This window comes from Meleagris gallopavo, chromosome 5 (assembly GCF_000146605.3).
Source record: "Meleagris gallopavo isolate NT-WF06-2002-E0010 breed Aviagen turkey brand Nicholas breeding stock chromosome 5, Turkey_5.1, whole genome shotgun sequence".
Lineage (NCBI taxonomy): Eukaryota > Metazoa > Chordata > Aves > Galliformes > Phasianidae > Meleagris > Meleagris gallopavo.
In genome coordinates, this window is record NC_015015.2 from 52481889 (window position 1) to 52500464 (window position 18576).

The 18576-nt window shown below is 38.5% G+C and overlaps 1 protein-coding gene across 1 annotated transcript; it reads left to right on the plus strand.

Moving 5' to 3' along the window:
* Positions 1 to 4: 4 nt before the first annotated feature.
* Positions 5 to 17889, plus strand: SGPP1 (sphingosine-1-phosphate phosphatase 1; the record flags this gene model as incomplete). Its single annotated transcript, XM_003206779.4, has 3 exons — positions 5 to 379; positions 8588 to 8677; positions 11544 to 17889. Coding segments are annotated over 3 exons (1017 nt in total), but the record flags the coding sequence as incomplete, so codon positions are not given.
* Between the last annotated feature and the right edge of the window lie 687 nt (positions 17890 to 18576).

The following is an 18576-nucleotide window of genomic DNA, read 5'->3' on the forward strand; positions in this document are numbered from 1 at the left end:
GCGCTGGCGGAGGCCGCGCCGCAACTCCCTGACGGAGGAAGACGGCTGCCAGGAGTTCAACGCCCGCAGCCGCTTCCTCTACTACCTCTTCAGTTTGGGCACCGAGCTGGGCAACGAGCTCTTCTACATCCTCTTCTTCCCCTTCTGCATCTGGAACTTGGACGCCTGGCTGGGCCGCAGGCTGATCATCATCTGGGTGTGGGTGATGTACCTGGGGCAGTGCACCAAGGATGTCATCCGCTGGCCGCGGCCCGCCTCCCCGCCCGTGGTGAAGCTCGAGGTCTTCTACAACTCCGAGTACAGCATGCCTTCCACGCACGCCATGTCGGGCACCGCCATCCCGCTGGCTCTGCTGCTGCTCAGCTACGGCCGCTGGCAGGTAACGCTCGGCTCCCCGTCCTGTGAGGCTGCGGCGTGCCGTATTTCCTTCCTTTTTGCCCTTTTCTGCAGTGAGTGATGAGCTCTGCGTGCGTTTGTAAGCCTGCGTTAAAAACGGGCGCGTTGTTCCCGTGAGGTTTTTCAGCTTTTCTCTTGTAGGGTTTGCGTGGCTTGCACGCAGCTGTGATAGGCATCCGATGTTTGTATAGGCTTCTGGTTCTACTGACTTGGTGGGGAGCCAGGAGCTGAAGGGCTTTTTGCTGAGCCTGCTTTGCCTTGAGTCACCTCATAGCTTGAATCAGTTTGCCTTTTCTTTAACTCTTTATTTTTAGTTGAATAGCCTGTAAACTGGTGATGCTCATTTATTGCTTTGAAGCTTATGCTTAATTTCGGATGGCTTTATAGCTGTTAACGTGCCAATAATTAGCAGGAATCAATCTCCGAGCCTTTAGTGACCCTGCACATCACAGGGGGGTTGAAACTAAGATGATTATTGTGGTCCTTTTCAACCCAGGCCATTCTATGATTCTACACGCTCGGGGGGTCTGTTGCACTGTGAGGCAGTGCAGGAAGCTGAAGGAATGCTGCTGGCCATCTGTGCGTGCAGGCTGCGGCACGGGCTGCGTTGTGGCACATGCTGTTAGCTGTATGGCCAACAGTAGGGGTTCCAAAGGAAGCCCAACATGTACTCAGTCCTTTAAATCATTGTGTCAGGTCCTGCAGTAAGTGAGGCAGAACACTTTACCAGGCGATAAACACTCTTTTGAGGGCTCTGTGTATAAAGTTGAAGTAATAGTTCTACTTTTAAGCAGTTAATATTTACAAACTCTGTTATGAAACTTGATTGTTTTAAGCCATGTGTGCTACCTTGGTAAAGAGAATTCTTTTTTTAAGCTTTGTGCAGAAGCTGAACTGTTATCTTCCAGTTATGGTTTGCAATCTAAGCTCTGTGACTTTATCTCAGTGTATTAAATGGGTGCCCAAGAGGAAAAAAGGAGTTGAAGGTTGGAGGCTGTGTCGTGTTTGTCTTCTCTTTAACCAGAGCTTATGTACCTACTTCTGTGAGGTGGTGCAGCATGCCTGAAAGAAAGGCGTTGGGGATTCATATTCTTTGCTAGGAAAATGTGATGGCCTACTCTGCTACAGCCTGGCAGGCTCTTGTTTCACGCTTTGTGTGTATTCATGAAATAAATGTTTGGATTTCTGTCTCTGAGGTGCTTCACCATGAAATTGATTTTTAGGACTGTCTATATATCTGAATATTATTGGTTTTCTTAGATGTGTGAGAGGGATGTCTATTAAAAGATGAATGGGATTTTTTTTCTGTGCATGTAGGAAAGCTCATTTAGTAGTACCAGTCAATTATTTTGGATGACATATGTACTAAGCAGAACCTGCCTTGATTGCTTTTATAAAACCAGCAAACTGACAATGTGTAAAATAGTTCTTTTGGCAGTGAACTGGATTGAATCTCATCTGCTAGCTCTGCAACTGCAGTCAATGAAATACTGTGCTAATTGACTAGATAGTTTTAATGAATGTTTATTAAGAAGTTATATGCAGGCAGCCTTGTTCTTCACGTAGAACCACACTTAAGAAATGAGGGAGCAAAGCAAGTCTTCAGATGATTTCGTTCCTCCTATGAAATGAATTTGAAAAACAGACCTTTCTGAAAACAGATTCTACCATTTAAAGTCTTTCTGACTTTAAAAATTATTTCTAGATATTAAAAGTTAACCTATAGGACGTACTGAAAGATATTCAACATCTCTAATGTTGAATTTCATCTAACGCTCCTGCTGTTTTCCATGTTTTACTGACTTTGAAAAAGGGATAGAATCTATATGAAAACTTTTTTTTTGTTGTACTATTTTGTAAATAGGAGGGATTTAAATAACCAAAAAACAAAAAGATGCCTCAAACCCAAACCACCACCAACAAAAGCAATTGGAACTGACATCTAACTTATTTGGCAAGCTATTAATGAAATTACACATGTGTATCAGCAGGTACAGGTGGTTAGATTTTTAAACTTGCTGCAGATGTTGAGGTATAGCCTTTCTCTGTGCAATGCAAGCATTACACAGACCCTTATCGTGGTAAATATGACTCCAGATCTTAGCAGTGTTTGTTCAGAACAATTGTATGGGATAGGGCTGAGTTTTAGGAGATAGAGCTAAAACTCTTGGCAGGCTTTCCTGGAGTAAAAGTAACTAAATTGGACGCTTCAGGGGCTTTCATACCCTGAAGATCTGCTCTTGCACCAGGAGAGCTTACTCAAGTGAAAGGGGAATCACTTTCCTGTATAACTTGGAGTTTGCTTTTGTTGGGTTATGACTTCCTAGTATTGTTAATACTTTTCTATCAAACAGTGTGTTAGTCTTTCCCTTAAAAAAAAATAAAGAGTGCAAGGAAAATCTGCTCTTGGTTTTTCCTAGGTACAGCCCAGGTCGCTCATTTAGAAACACAACATTTCATTTCCAATTGATTTTCTTTTAAGTTGTTAAATTTGGGATTCTCTATTATTCAGTGTAATCCTATTACAATGCCTTGCATTTCTTGTAGTATTCAGAAGGAGCTTAGGTTACACATAGTAAAACTAAAATATTTGCTTATAAATGCAGTTACTGAAGTAAAATATTTGGAGAGATGGTGTATTTTAAATGTAATTGTGCACTTTCACAAGGGAATGTTCAGTGCAAGTGTTTTCTTCTAGATGAAAGTCAGATGTTAAGTTGAATGATAAACTGGAACTGTTCTTCCTAGTGCAGAATGTAGTTTCTCACTTTCTCCTTTTGTTATAAGAGCCCGCCTGAAACTTTTGATTCTACTTGCATCATTTTATTAAATATTAGATATATTTTCAAATCTCAGTTGGATACACTACCTGTTCCAAAGACATTTAGGTAAGCTTGAATTACAAAGATCAAATAGACAATTAAGGAGTATTATGAATGGTATCTTTCTTCCCATCTTGAATGTTTTGATACCTGAAAGAAGAAGAGGACAGATGCTTAAGGACAGACCGTGAGGCTGTAGATCCTGATACAATGTAGGGAATGCTGTTCCTCCATCACACTGGAGGAAGCCTGCTTTCTTTGAGATGCAGGTTGGCTCAAAAGAGTGCTGTGAGTGGGGTGGAAGAGATGGTGTGAACTGCTAGTTGTTATCTACCAGATCTCCAAAAGCCTTAATCTGAGACTGGGAAAAAGTTTTATTTAAATTTTAATTGATGGCTTTGAACTGCTGATTTCAATTAGATATTGTGCTTGAGTTAGGCCTGGTTAGTTAGTTACTACACCCTGGCTTTGGCCACAGTTTCTGGCTTATGGGCTTTGCCTTCCTGAACTGCTTGGTTAAACTGATGTTCAGTGGGAGCCCGGAGCCTTGATCAGTGACTAACTTGCAACTATTAATACTAGTTAATACAACTAGTATTAACACAGTAATACTAGTTACTGTGTTAACTAGTATTGTTGGGAAGGTCTTATCTTGCAAAGCAGTTTAGATCATTGAGCATGACAGAATTATCCTCCCTGAGTACTCGTCTGCCTGTGCTGTACATACAAATCCGTCCAACAATGACTCCACTGATGAGAATGGTGGCCTATTAAGCCCCACAACTGGACTCCCAGTAGAGTCCAACCATTTTGTAACTGCTGCTTTGACTGACACATCTCAAAGCATTTTGTAGTTTTCATTTACTTAATGCTGTGCTGATTCTCCACAGTACAAATTGTGTGTGTAATGTGGTACCAACTCAAGCACCCTTCCAGAAGTCTTTCATTTGTACCATCACTTCTATCATGCAACGCTGATGAATCTGATAAAATGAGATGGGTTGGACGGGCTCTGTATTGGGATTTCAGAGAGTTCTGCATCATTCAGTTGAACCACTACTACGTTTTAGCATTAAAATTGTCTGCTTCTTCTGTTTCAAGAGACTGACTTGTTAGATACCCCTGGGAATGGGGAGTGATTAACTGTTGGTGCTGGATGAATAGTCTCATCATAACACTGCTATCGTGGGGATTGCACAGAGAGCAGCATGCCTGCTTCTCTGAGTTGTTACATTTTTCTTAAGCAATCAACCCAAAACCCTTCTGATGTGAGAAGCCTGGCTGAAGAGGTGATCTGAAAGCCCCAAATACTTGCATGGTAAAGAGATCTTGAGTCAGAATTGTGAATTTGGAGGAACTTGCCCTGTGCTGTGCATTTGAGTTGGCATATTTTGTAGCCCACGTGAATGTAGCTTATTTGTGGAGAAAGCTAGGGAAGAGTGGTGAGGCCTGTTTGATGCTCGTACTCTTACAAGTTTGTGTTAAGCTGAGCATAGCAACCTGCTACAGATCCATTGGGGTATCTGTGCTAAGGCTATGAAGCAGCCTGTCCTGTGGAATTGTGTTGATTGGCATTAAATATGTTTCAGTTCCGCGTAAGCAAATTCTTAAGTGGTGCAGAACATCAGTTTGCAGAAAAACTATTTTTCAGGTTTTGAGGGTAAAAACAGAGGAAGTTCCAGGTGATTCTTGTGGGATGTGGTGAGGCAGGTTATTTCTGGTGCTTGCAAGGAGAAGGAACAGGCTCACATTCCTATTTAACTCCTGATTTCTTTTCAGATACCTAGTGGTGAATTAAGCCTGTAGCTCTCTACAAAGTTGGCACTGATATCTTTATCTTGGAATTTAAAGAGGAGATTCTAATAATGTTGTATAGCATTCAGATTTTTATGCCCTTTGCTATTAAGATTCATCAGTGGAAGAAAGGAAATAATGCTGTGTTTTGTACTCATGTGGCCAAAGAGCATCTCAGTTGTTTTTGTCAAAATTGTTTATAGCTTTTCAGATGACTGTTACCAACATGTAGCACAGACCTCCTGGTAAAAGCAAGGTGCTGCAATTGCTGCTTCTATTCTTTCTTCTAAGTGGCCCAAATTCAAACTCAACCTGAGATTTGGACTTCTTATTCAGTCATCTTTTAAAATCATACTGTAGAACATTGAATATACTTGAAAATTAATTTGGAACCCTTTGTGGGTACTAGAAACTTACTCAGTACAGAATGTGCTTTTAAACTGTGAAGAAATGAGCATCTAGAGTATGTTTAACAAATGTTCCCTACTAAAAGAAAGACTTTTCTGACCGAGGTCAAAGCTTTTCAGACAGATTGTTTCCTTATGAGCATTTTAAAACAATGGTTATGTTATTAAGGCTCTTGGCATAAAGTCAGCTAAGGGGTGGGAGGACGTGCTGTTTGATCCAGTTAGAAGCTCACAAGTTCTCTTTGGAGGATGTGGTTAAAGAAAATGGGATTTTTCCATTGGAAACATAAGGCATATAATGCTAAAGAACTTATCTGGGGGGTAGATTCACTGCTGTTTTCCAAACAGTACTGATTTGGTTCTGTATATTTGATTGGAATGAGATTCTGGATGTGGGAACAAAACTGAGGCCTGTGGGAAGGTCAGCATTCTGGTAGCCAGCTTTATTGCCAGACCTTTAACTAAATGTGTGAATTCAGTACATCAGTTCGTTTGTACTTTGTCCAGTTTTGTTTTTTAAAAAACACATTTCCTGATCTGTCCCTCATTTACAAATAAAAAGACCAGAACGCTTTGCCTTCAAAGTAACATATCACATCAATGCAAACATTTAAAAACCAAAATGCCAATGGCTGTAGCTTGACTGTATGTTTCATTTCTCTTTATCTGTGCTGTCAATTCTATCTGCCTCTACTTCTCCTTGGAGTACTTGGTGTGCTACATGTTTATGCATATTACCGAAGTCGTTCTGGACTTTGGAGAAAGAATTGTGTGAGGTGGAGGTCAGTGATTTGATCTACTGTGAAATGTGGGTGCTTTCCTCAAAGAGAAGGGTTGGTTTGGAGTCAATTTGTGATTTTTAAAGTTCAGCTTTAGTACTATGTGAGCTTTTTAATATAAGGCTAAGAATTTCAAGTTACAAGGTTTTTTACTTTAGAAAAACAACTGCCTTACGCAGTTCTACCAGCGTTCAATATATTCAAAACTGTTGACGTAGAAGCAATTGAGATACCTAACAAATTTTGGAGGGCATAATAGGTGTGTATTCTGTGAACACTTGATTTGTTTCTATTAACATTTTCACACGAATATTCCGTAACATGTGCCTGTTTTAAGGCAAAAGCATCTTAGAAGCTGTTTCTTTCTTTGAAGATTCATTTGTGATTGAGAGAGGAGCTGTGAGAAACACGGTTTGTTGTAAAGCAGGCCTGCTAACACATGGTAATACCCTCAAGGTGTTATGCCAGTAGGTGATAAATGATATTTGGGGGATTTCATATGCCTAGGCAGTGGGAGGTTGTGAATGGTGTTACCTCACTGTGTGCACATATACATATTGAAATGGGACATTGTTTTCCAGATGAAACATCATCTGGGAAGTGCTTGCTAATACTTCATTCTTTTACTTTTTAAGGATCACATGATGTCCCCAGGTGGTGTTACAGCTTGGCATGCTGTGAGCAGTGTTCTTACTGAGCTACAAAGTGTGTGAGAGTGTTAATATTCTCCTTTAGTCACCTGATACACTTATTCCTTGTGTGAGAACAAAATATGCCATTGCCTTATCACCTCGAGGCAGATCTTAGAACACCAAACTGGAAGGACCTGCTTAGGAATTCTTGATCTTAGTGGTTGCTTTTGAAAGGCAGGAGTGAAGACAGGCCCTGGAGAAGCAGGATATCATGCCTTATTTTTGTTCTAACAGGGGAGGTTGTTCTGCTGACTTGCTGAGAGCTCATAAAGCACAGCTCCTCACATACACCTCTTTCTTCGTGTTCCTTCTTCTGAGGCTCTTGCTGTTAGATGCTCTAATGTCATCTCCTGCACCATCCAAACTTATCATAGCAGTGTCATTAGCTGCTGTACCCTGCTGGTCCTGCCACTTCATTAGTCTTCCTGTCAAACCTCCAGTTGCTGAGCTTCTTCCCTGCTTTCCATTAGAAATAAGTTATTAGGGATGTAACTTTGGGTACAGTTTGTAGGCAATTGCAGTAGAAAAAGGGCGGCTTGCTTCATTAATCAGTTTAAACTAGATGCAGCACAGCTGTGAGCTGGGCACATATGTTTCACCTTAAAATCATTTCTGTTTTTGTGTGAAATGTAGAATTATATTGAAAATAATGAAAAAGTTGGTCTTGATATCATTGCTTTCATATAGGAAGTGAAGCAATTTAGGAAATGCTTTGTCTTGTGACTGCTTCTTGTATGCAACTACTGAGTTTTTAAAGCTGAAAAGGGAAGTTGTATCTTGCTTTACACAACGTTTTGCAGTGGTGAGGAAAGCGTTTCTTACTGCGGTGTCAGATGTGGAGGTGGTGCTCTATCAATTATCCCAAACCTATAAAAGTTAATATGCTGGTTCCACACTCTGCTACATGCTTGTTAGTACCAAGTAAATTGTTCTTTCCTAATGAGGAGTCTTTATAACCATGAAAACATCTTTCTTTTGCCAGAAGGTCTTGGTGATAATTTGATGGCTTTTGATTAAGTCTTGCAAGAGAAATTTATATGATTTCCTAGAGATCAAAGATTACTATCCTAGGAGTTTAGCACTGTTGCTTGGAGATCACATCATGGATTGCAGAACCTCTAAAACAGTCTGCAGGGTATTGAATTCAGCAGTAAATGATGGAGTTCTGCTTTATCATGAGAAAGGTAAAGCTGCTGGATTCTGCCTGGATGGCTGCTGACAATGCCAGCGTATCACATAGCCGTGTTACCCAGGGTGAAACTGTTCCACAGCTTATAACACAAGGATTGACTCTGGCTATGTTCCAAATTTAGAACACTGCAGCTCGGCAAGGCTAACTGTTATAAAGATTTAGTAACTTGTTCTTGCTTGGTCTGGGGAAAAACAAGCAAAACCACAATGAAACAGCCCAAACCCAAAAGTCCTAATGCTCTGAAATTCACGTGGCCTGAGTGTGGAAGAACAGGAGAAGGAAAAAATGGAACAAGTTTGATTTTTATAATGTTTTGACTTAATTAAAAGTAGACTTAGTGGAGGTAGCCAGGTGGGCTTGGGTAGACTCCGGCAAGAAAAAGGGTGAGCATGAGATGCATGGATCAATTGTTGCGAGTTACATTTATGTAGTTAATCATAGATTTCTTAATGATTTTTTTGTTTCCCCAAACACTAATGCAATCTTTCAATTCTTTTCCCACCAGTATCCCCTTATGTTTGGACTGATCCTTGCGTTCTGCTGGTGTTCTTTGGTTTGCTGCAGTAGAATTTATATGGGAATGCATTCCATTTTGGTAAGAAATAATCATACTGAATTTTTATTTTAACAACTTCTGTTAATTTCTGATTTCATAAATTTCATTGCAGGAGCATTTACAGTGCAGTCATTGTATCTAACATTATTTATTTTGGAGTATCTTCTACAGGGTACAGGATAGGGTATGCAGGACATGTAGGATACCTATAGGAACAGAATATTTGCATTTCCTCAGTGGAGAAAACACAGCGATACAATCTGCCATATGTGCTCAGTTTTTCTAGGCTATCCTTAGCATGCAGCAAGCATGGATAGAAAAGAACAAGGCACCCAGACACATGTTAACTGAATTATTAGGCTGTCCTATAGTAAGTGGATGCTCCAGTGAAGGACAGTAGACGTGAGCAGTTCGGAGCAGTTTTCTATCAGGTTATTGTTATTTCTGTATTGTTATTTCTGTGACTTGATGTTTATGAAATCTGAGATCAATACAAATAGCAATGTTAATACCTGGCTGCTGTATTTGGGTAGCAGTTCTGCTAGTTTCTGCACAAAATCCCTTAGAAGATGGTCTTAGAGGGTGTTAGAAGCAGAATGAAAGTAAACAGAATGTAAAGCAATACATTATCAAGATTTATAGTAATGTGTACCCCTCATTCAGTCTTTTTAGGATACTAGTGGTGTGATTGCAATATTTAAGATTGCATTTGCTCTTGTTGCATGACATAAAGCTTAATTGCTGAGCTATGTTGAAACAGTCTGCATTAATATTCTGTACAAGAGTTTGTGTCACTGAATTGCCATTCACATTTTCCAGTTTTCACTTTCAGTGCAGGGAAAAAGAGCTTATAGTCAGCCTTCATTCAGTAGAGTTCAGATTGCATTACATCATCTTTCCCAACACTGTTCAAGCATGAATTTGTTTATAGTGAATGCAGAGATCTAGGAAAGTCCTGCAAGTAACAAAAGTGGAGTGAGAACAACATCTGGAAGTTAGTTGGTTTTTTGGCAAAGTAATTCATGCTTGGATTTTCTTTCCATCGTTTTTAGACTTGCATGCACTGATTCCTAAAGCATGATGTGATGTGACAGAGCAATGTAGGCTGAACTGATTATACTAGGTGTATAAGCAAAATCAAATTATAGACCACTCAAAGGAGGTGTGTTGCGTGAATCACAGTTGGAATAACTTTGAAATGCTTCCTGCAGTTGTCTGGTGCACTTACTGAAGTACCAGCTGAGTGTTGGGTATGTATTTGTTGTTCTGCAAAGTTTGTGTATAAAAGGTTTTTGTATCTGCCCTTGTGTCTCTCTCAGAATGTATTCCTTTAGGCCCATCCTACAAAATCTTTCTGCACACCTGCTTGAAATAAATTGTATGTAGAGGTTTAGCAGAATACTCACAGAACTGACACAGTAGCTAAAAATGCACATCAAGCTTCTGTTAATTTATACTCCAGCAGATTTAGTGCAGAATTGGGTGATTGAGGTAGCAAAGCATTGACTGCCTTTCCCTTACAGAGCAGAAGTGGGTTTGTTGGATAATAGTGTGGCTGTTAGTGTGTGCTCAGGTTTCAAAGCATATGCTGGGGTTTTACATATTAAAGTTTCAAAGGAAATGAATAACAAAGTTCTCATCCTCGAGAAACAGAATTTATTAAAAAAAAAAAAGATTAGGAAAAAACTCACCCAAACTATATATGGACACAGGTAATGTATAAATGGGAAACAAAAGAACGCTACAAAATGGCAATCTGAATTTAAGATGGCTGAGGAGGTTTACGTGCTGAAAGGAGAAAAGCTGACAAAGTGGTAAAGTTGGTAGTGAGTAAATAAGCTGGTGGATGAAGTATAAAAGGAGCATGTGAAAATAAGGCAGCTGGGGGAAAGCTGAATGAGTGATTTGCATTAGCAATTGGAGGCTTACCAAGTCAGAACCGTTTGGATGAAGAACAATTGGGATGTACTGCTATTTCAGCTAAAGACAGATAATGCCCTAGAACCAAGTCATGCAAGAAATAGCAATGCATCATGTAGACTGGGCTACTCAGAGCTCTTGTGTCTCTGTAGCAGTGAGTGAATCTTGTTAATTTTGTTACCTATTACGTAGATGAACTGTGCTGCGTGATGTTGGGGGTAGGGTGGCAAATGGTAGGAAGCTTCTCAAATGAGCAAGTCTGTCTTTGTATCAGTCAAATTGTATTAGAGCTTTTATCAAGCATTTAATTAGTGAAAGTGAATAAAAATGATTGATTGAAGACTGCAGCACAAATACTGCAGATGGGAATCATACCTCTTGACTTGCGTGGGAAATCTGATAAGCATGTCATAAAAGTGATTTGGCCTCTAGTACTTTCACATCTACAAAGACTTCAACAGGCTTATTAACAAATAAAGGTGACAAAATTCATAGGTAATTCTGTGCAACAGAGTAATTAATCAACAATGCTTGAAATTTAGTGATAAGCTGAAAAATAAGTAGAAGAACATTTTCATGAAGATGCTTTTAAAAAAATAATAAAACTGAACATCAGGTATTAAGAAATTCCTTCCCCTTCTCTTCTTCAGTATTTGCAAAATAGAAAGCATTTATTGGTTTTGCTATTGCTTATTCTGAATCTGGAGTTGTTTGGAGTCCCAGCTGCTCTAACGTCTGGCTGCCTTACCGTTATTCATTGCCAGCCCTTGTAGCCAGCAGTTAGGCAGTTCTACAGTATTTGATCAAATACAGTTCCTTACTTTACCTGTTAAAAAAAAAAGATGTCCTGTAAATATGAAAAGATGGGAATTTGCAAGTAGAGTTTAGCAATGGAGCAGCTGGATTTGTCTTCATGCCATTGTAACTTAAACTATGTTTTTAAAATAGTTTCTACACTGAAAGCATCTTTTTCTCTCCTCAACAGGATGTTATTGCTGGATTTCTGTATGCAATTCTCATCTTAATTGTCTTCCATCCAGTTGTGGACCTGATTGATGACTTCAACTTAACTTACAAGTATGCGCCCCTAATTATCATCAGTCTGCACTTAGCCCTGGGCATCTTCTCTTTTACTCTGGACACGTGGAGCACATCACGAGGAGACACAGCTCAGATACTGGGCTGTGGTGCTGGAGTAGCCTGTGGTTCTCATGTTAACTACATGATGGGTGTGAAACTAGATCCCCCTCTTGATACACTGCCTTTATCTCTTTCCTCTCTCACCGTGACTGTGTTTGGAAAAGCCATATTACGGTTGTTGATTGGCGTAATAATTCTCTTACTAACAAAAATAGCAATGAAGAAAGCCACTATTCCACTGGCGTGTAAAATATTTCGCATACCACACGATGATGTACGGAAAGCAAGACAGCGCATGGAAGTTGAGCTGCCCTATCGCTATATCACGTATGGAATGGTTGGGTTCTCCCTCATGTCTATTGTTCCTTGCGTCTTCCATTTTATTGGTCTTTCCTGATGTAAATTTATCACTTAAAGTAGGAAAACAGAGGTAGTTGCTTTCGGAAAAGGTGCACTAGATTGCTAAGGGAAGGCCGGTGAGCTTGGCTTTTAGCAGGGTCTTCACTTTCACAGCAGTACATTGCAGACAAAGCATTTAGAAGACATTGCACGTCTTGAGTGGTGTGGGGCCAGAAGGTGGATATCTTGAGAAGTGCTGAAGTCTGTAAATGCTGTGTCTAGACTTACTGCTGTCACAAAGTCTGTTTGTGTGTGATGCAATGAATGTACCTGGAATGTCTGTCATACTGTATCTGTGTATGTTGATGCTTTAACAGGTATGTCTGACAGCTAATCGGAAAGTTGCATTCATGATTTTTTTTTTTTGCCATTTCATTGTAACTTATTCAAGTTGTTGGGTCATACAGTGCTAAGTTGGTTTTCCTCACTTATCTCCCAAATTTGGGCATAAGATGTTTTGGCTAATAGGCATTTTTAACGGACCAAACTTGTAATTCGGTTGAGTTGTTCTAAAAGAAAGTCACTTCAAATAGAACCTTTTTTCTTTAGCGTCCCCTGCAGGGTAAGTTGTCTGGATTTGCACTGGTGGTAGATAACACTAGAGCATGTATGATTCAGGTACTGTATCTTACAGTTTAATAACTGTGCCTTTCTGTTGCTAAATTAAGAAATGCCACATATACTGTGATGTAAAAAGAGTAATTGTGTTTAAAATGGTTTATAATTAGGCAGGTATTTTTAAATGGTGACTGTCCGCGTTGCTGACGTGGTTCAAGTGAACTGGAGCGTTCAGGGTTTAGCCTGTTGAAATTGCATATGTAAAATGACATGACAATTGTTCTTGACCTCAAGAGATTGTAAAAGGGCAATAACCTATTTGTAGGTATTTTTAACATGTATTGTAAGCTCCTTGAAGAGGATATATTTTTCTGGAGATGGTTTTTACAAAGGAGAGATGTTCAAAATTATATGAAAATAAAAACAATAAAAATACTACGTTCTATTAAGAAAGGGACCTCACTTAGTATTCCAAACTGATTGAGAAGTACTGTGCTTTTTAGATATACACTTAGAAAATATCCTTGTTCTTGAAAAAAGTAAATATTTTAGTTCATTAACGCACCATGGTAAAAGTGATTATTACCTTTTAACCAACTCAGCTACAAGATAAAGATCAGTGTAAATTCATCAGGCGTTCTGGCAGGTAGGTATGAGCATGCAAAACACAGTATGGTCATTTCATGAACGGTTTGTGCATATCTGGATTTTATTGTTACGCACTTTTGAGCTTTTCATGATTCATTTTGCAGTGATTAGTAGGATGTGACACTTTGTGATTTCATTTGCTTCTTTTTTGCTTCATTTTGTCTGTTACTGTGTTACCCAATTTGTCGTTTCCATGTTAGGAACTGGTGTATTGCAGCAAGTCTTACTGTTTGATCAGACATGAGTTAACTTTGTTTTGTATCATTGTTTCTTTCAGGAAAGCCGTAATTTGGTTTGGTAGTCATCTAGCTAGAATACAAAGCTTACATTTTCTTACAGAATATTTGCAATCAGGAGGTTCTTTTTACTGGAGGTATGAGCTCAGAACTGTTAATAGGTAAACGAAGAACTTTGTATCTCTTGCCTCAGAGCTGTCCAAGATTCCAAGTGCTGGCAATAGATGACATGAAATTGGACTTCTCTGATGTGTGTTCAGAATGCACAGCTATGAATGTATTCAAAAGAATTGATGGTGTGTTGAACTTCTTTTACAGCTGAAAAGATCTTACCTTGTGAAAGATGGTTAGCTTAATTCAGTGCATATTTCTAATTTTTCTTTGTCTTTTCCTTTATTGCAGTTGTATGTGGAATGTATATGAAAGATAGATTTGTTCCCAAGGTTTTGAGGGTTTTGATTTCCTCTGGCTTGGCTTTGAGCACTAAAGCAGTCACTGAATAAATAGTTGGGAGGAATGTACACAAAATGCCTTATGTTTAAAAGCCCTCGACAAGTGTTTGTAGTTCCAGTTACTTTAAAGGAGTCTGAAGTCTGACAATAATTGGATAACTTTTCCTAAAATTTAGGACATATTTTCATTAAGTGTCTTAACTTTGCATTTTATAGTAAAGCATATTTAAACTGTAGCATAGAATGTGTGCACAAAAACTGATTTTTTTTAAGGTACGTATTTGACTTCTAGGAACTTGAAGTTTACAAAATAGGAATGTTCTTACAGTGTCTTCTGTAGCTGTGCTTGCTCTGTTGTACTATTAATGGAACCTGTTGTGGAAGATCTAGAATGAGTGGTGGGGAAAACGCAGGTAGGACTTTCACTGGGCTAAGGAAAATAGCACTGTAGCTTATTCTACCATTACACAAAGTATATATTTTATATTTTTATACATCAGGGTGTCAGTGTTCCATGTAGCACATTGTTTGGTCTGTAGGAATTGTGTATTGGAATGTTGCTTTGTACAGCACCTTTACTACCCTGTCACTAAGGCTGCAGCTGCTTTTGTGAAGTTTACATGAATAAACTTTTACTCATCTGTTTTCATGTTTAGCACAAAACATCATGTGGTATGAATTAGTATTATAAAGCAGAAGAATGGAGAGAAAAAAAAAAAGCGAACTGAAATATTTTCATTTTAATTTATTTTTGGTTAATAATGGATTAAGATTTCTCCAATTAGTCATAATAAAACAGGTAAAACTAGAGCACTTTCTTTTCTCTAAACTACTGCTAGAGTTGGATGTAAAAAAAAAAAAATGGTTCTAGTGTGAGCAGCAGCTGGTACCAAATTATTGATAAATGCATTTAACATAGCTTTTAGAAGGTATGAAGTATATTACCCTTCTGAAAAGACACTTCACTACATCTCATGGAGTGAAGCAAAAGCATTACTCACACTTCAATTCTTGTTCACTTTAATTCTGATTTATGAAGTCTTTAGGAAAGAAAACTACATTATTGAAGCAGATACGGATGCACATTTTTTACAAAAAGATATAGTCTAAATTGGGATTATTCGGTTGCCATGTGAAATACAAAGCTGAAGCTAACAGTAGTTTAGAGTGTAATTTGGAATTCAGTTCTTTTTTCCCATGAGGCAGAAGAGACAGCAATCTGTCCCAGTCTGCCTTATGCATAAGAAATTTGTTTTCCTGACCTGACCCTCAAGCGGGGCTGACCTGCAGTGCAAGGCAGATGCAAGTTCTAGAACCTTTCCTTATGAAAAAGTTTCTTGTTTACAATAAAGCTCTTACTTTTGCTTCCTGTTCTGTGAACCACAGTTAAAGCATCCTTCTTCTGTGGAATCACCCATGGGGCTCTTCAACATCTGGTCACATTGCCTTATTACTTACCATGCAAATTTAAATAAAAATGCAAGTTCAAGGTGAATTGGCAAACCAAAGGGAGTTGTATTTTTGTTTAGAAACTTCTTTCTCAAGCTTAGGTACAGCTTTTCTTCTGGAGGAAAAATTGAAAACAAAGTAACCAACCTGATACCAGAAAGATGTATTTCTTTATGAACAGTATCTTTGAATGTGGTGTGTAGTTTTGTTTGCTTCTTACCAGAACAGTGTTAAATAGTCCTGATTTTTAAAAGCTGACATGTTTTTCTCTGCTATTAGATTTTATTATTGCTTTCATTGGTGTTTTTCACACATCTCTTGTTTATTTCCTAAGGAGTGTCCTGAACTTCTTGAAATCCTCCTTATGTGAGGATTGTTTTGAACTTGTAAATACTTAAGGGCTGTTAGTGGCTGTTTTAGCTGCTCAAATAACACAAAACAGGCCTTGCATGCTGTATGTAAATACATCTGTTGTGTTAAAAGTTGTCTCTATTTCAGTATTTGCTTTCTCAATACAAAAAGGAGATTCACATGCAATAATATAAGATGTTTTAACAGTTCAATTGTATGAGGGGCCATTGCTGTCAAGCACCTATTAACGTTGTTGGGATTTCTGCACTAAGTTCCATACATATTTCATTGAGAATGAACCCTGAATGCATCCAATAATTAGTGCGTGTTAGGTGACTTACCTGCTAAGGTGTACGTGTCATATCCTTGCTTTTGAGATTTGCGAGATTGTTCTTAAGATCTCTTAGCCCAGTTTTTACATGACTTTTAAAGACCTGAACTTGGAAGTTTTTTCACAGCAGTTGGAACTGGTTGTACATTGGCAGCAGTGAATTGACATTTTTTTCCTCTGTACCGTAGTAGTGCTGAGTAACAGGATCCAGAAAGCTGTCAGTAGCTGAGATAATGGCAGGAGAACTGATTCTTGGTTACTGAGACTCAACTTTCCATAATAACCTTTGTTTTAAGACTGTATGACTCAGAAGCACTCTACTGCTATATTCTACAAATGTCTGAGGAGCTCTGGACTTCTTTGTCACGAAGTTACACTGAATGATTTAATGCCACATCTTTGACAGAGTCACAGAGTTGTAGGGATTGGAAGGGATCTCTGGAGATCATGTAGTCCAACCCCTGCTAATGCAGGTTCCTGACAGTTGGCTGCACAGGAGAGCATCCAGGCAGATCCTAAGTATGTCCAGAGAAGGAGATGCCAGCATCTCTGTGGGCAGCCTGGTCCAATGCTGTTACCTTCAAAGTAAAGAAAAATTTCCCCTCTACTCCAATAGAAAGCTTAAGTGTGTTTTTGTTCCAGACATGAGCATATTTAAAATATACTGTAAATACTTTTTGAGTCAGATTGATAAACAACTGGGTCACTAATGTTGTTCCTCCTATGTTACTTTGTGAAACAAGGGCAAACAAAACTTAAGTTGGAACCAAAATGAGATATCACATGGCAGAGAGAGTATGACTGTTTAGGTGTTCTCTAAAATGCTCATATCAGATGCTGAGTTTTTAAGCAAGTTAATTATGCATTAGAAAATGGTTTTTGCACTTAGTTCTGTACCTGAAATAATTTGCATACTGGTAAGAGTCCAATTAACAAAATGAAGTGAAGTAGTAAGTGCTTGCAGGATATAATTAAGATCAAAGAGTACAAAGGGTACAAAGGAGAATGCTACCTTGAAAATATTAATCATAAGTGTAAATAAGCCCTCACAATTTAGACTAAACTATGTGACTAAACCAGTCACTGAAGTGTTTTTTTTTTTTTGAGGACTTTATTTTATTAGAAAGTCTAGTGCAAGTCGAGGCTGATACGCCTAAAATGAAAATAAGGTTTTATAACAGGGGTGTTTATAATACCAGCACTGAAAAAGATCATTTGATAGCTAATAGCTTGAAATGTAAGAGCAGAGGCTGAAGGGGATTTTATAATAATGCACTTAAAATTGGGCCAAAATTTGGTCTATTCTTGATTTATATGAAATCTATAGTACTATATATATAAATATATATTGAAAATATTGTGCATATTGGAGTTTAGCTTTTAATATTCTATGCATATATTTTTCTTGTAACTGTATTCCCCAATAAAAGCAAGTATCCATAAAGTATAACACAGGTTTCTCTATATTTGGCAAGGATATACTGGCTGTACCCCCAGTTTCTCCATCTTTTGGAGAGCTTTTATTTTAAACAGAACAAAAAGTGCTTTCAAGTGCAAGCCCTGATTTAAGTTGAGGATCATGTAGTGGTTGCTGTATAATAGCGTACAACTGCTGTTCAGAAGTTAATGTCAGAACCTTTGGTTATTGTTAATGATATTTTTGTACTTGTACACTTTCTGCAGTCGTCAACTAATATTTAAATTCATGGTAACTGAAGTGTCTAACTTCATCTGCCAAGAGTGTGTAATAAACTACTGTTGGATTCAGCTGTGTTCTGTTGTCTTTATTCCTGCTAGTTGGATGCAGATCACAAATGTAGAACACTAATCACAAAAATCCCAAACAACTGGCATCAGGCTGTCACATAGCAAGGACTGTTAGGACAGTGTTGCCTTCTAAGGTGGTGTTTTAGATTGCAAATGTCCAGGAAAAAAGAGTGAAGATTAACATTGGTACTGTTGAGTTTCAGATATTAAATAATAAAGTTACTGTTCAAATTGCATGCAGAGACTGAAGTTACATCCTTCCTGAATTTTCTTTCTTCTAGTTGCATTTGTTAAGATGCTCTTATTGTGGTGGCTGAACTTGCTTTGCCCATAAGCAGTGCCTGTTGTGGGCAGGAAGGAAAAGCTTCACAAATTTTGAAACTGCTCAAGTTTGGGTTTCTGGTGGGTATTTGATGGGTACTTACACTACAGTTTTAGCTTAATGAGGTAGATGATTTTATTTGAAATCAGAATCCTTTGAGAACTCACTGACATGAGTTTGTATCCTGTTGGGCCGCCCACCTTTCAGTAACTCATCTCCCAAATATGCTTTGAAAACCAGCAGACTGGCTGTTTTTTTAATAGATTGTTTGAATATCTGCAGCTTTTCAGAGGGTGTGTAGGTAACATGTTTGCATGAGCATTACTTCCTTAGTAAACGAGTCCAATTGCAGAGTACTAATTTCA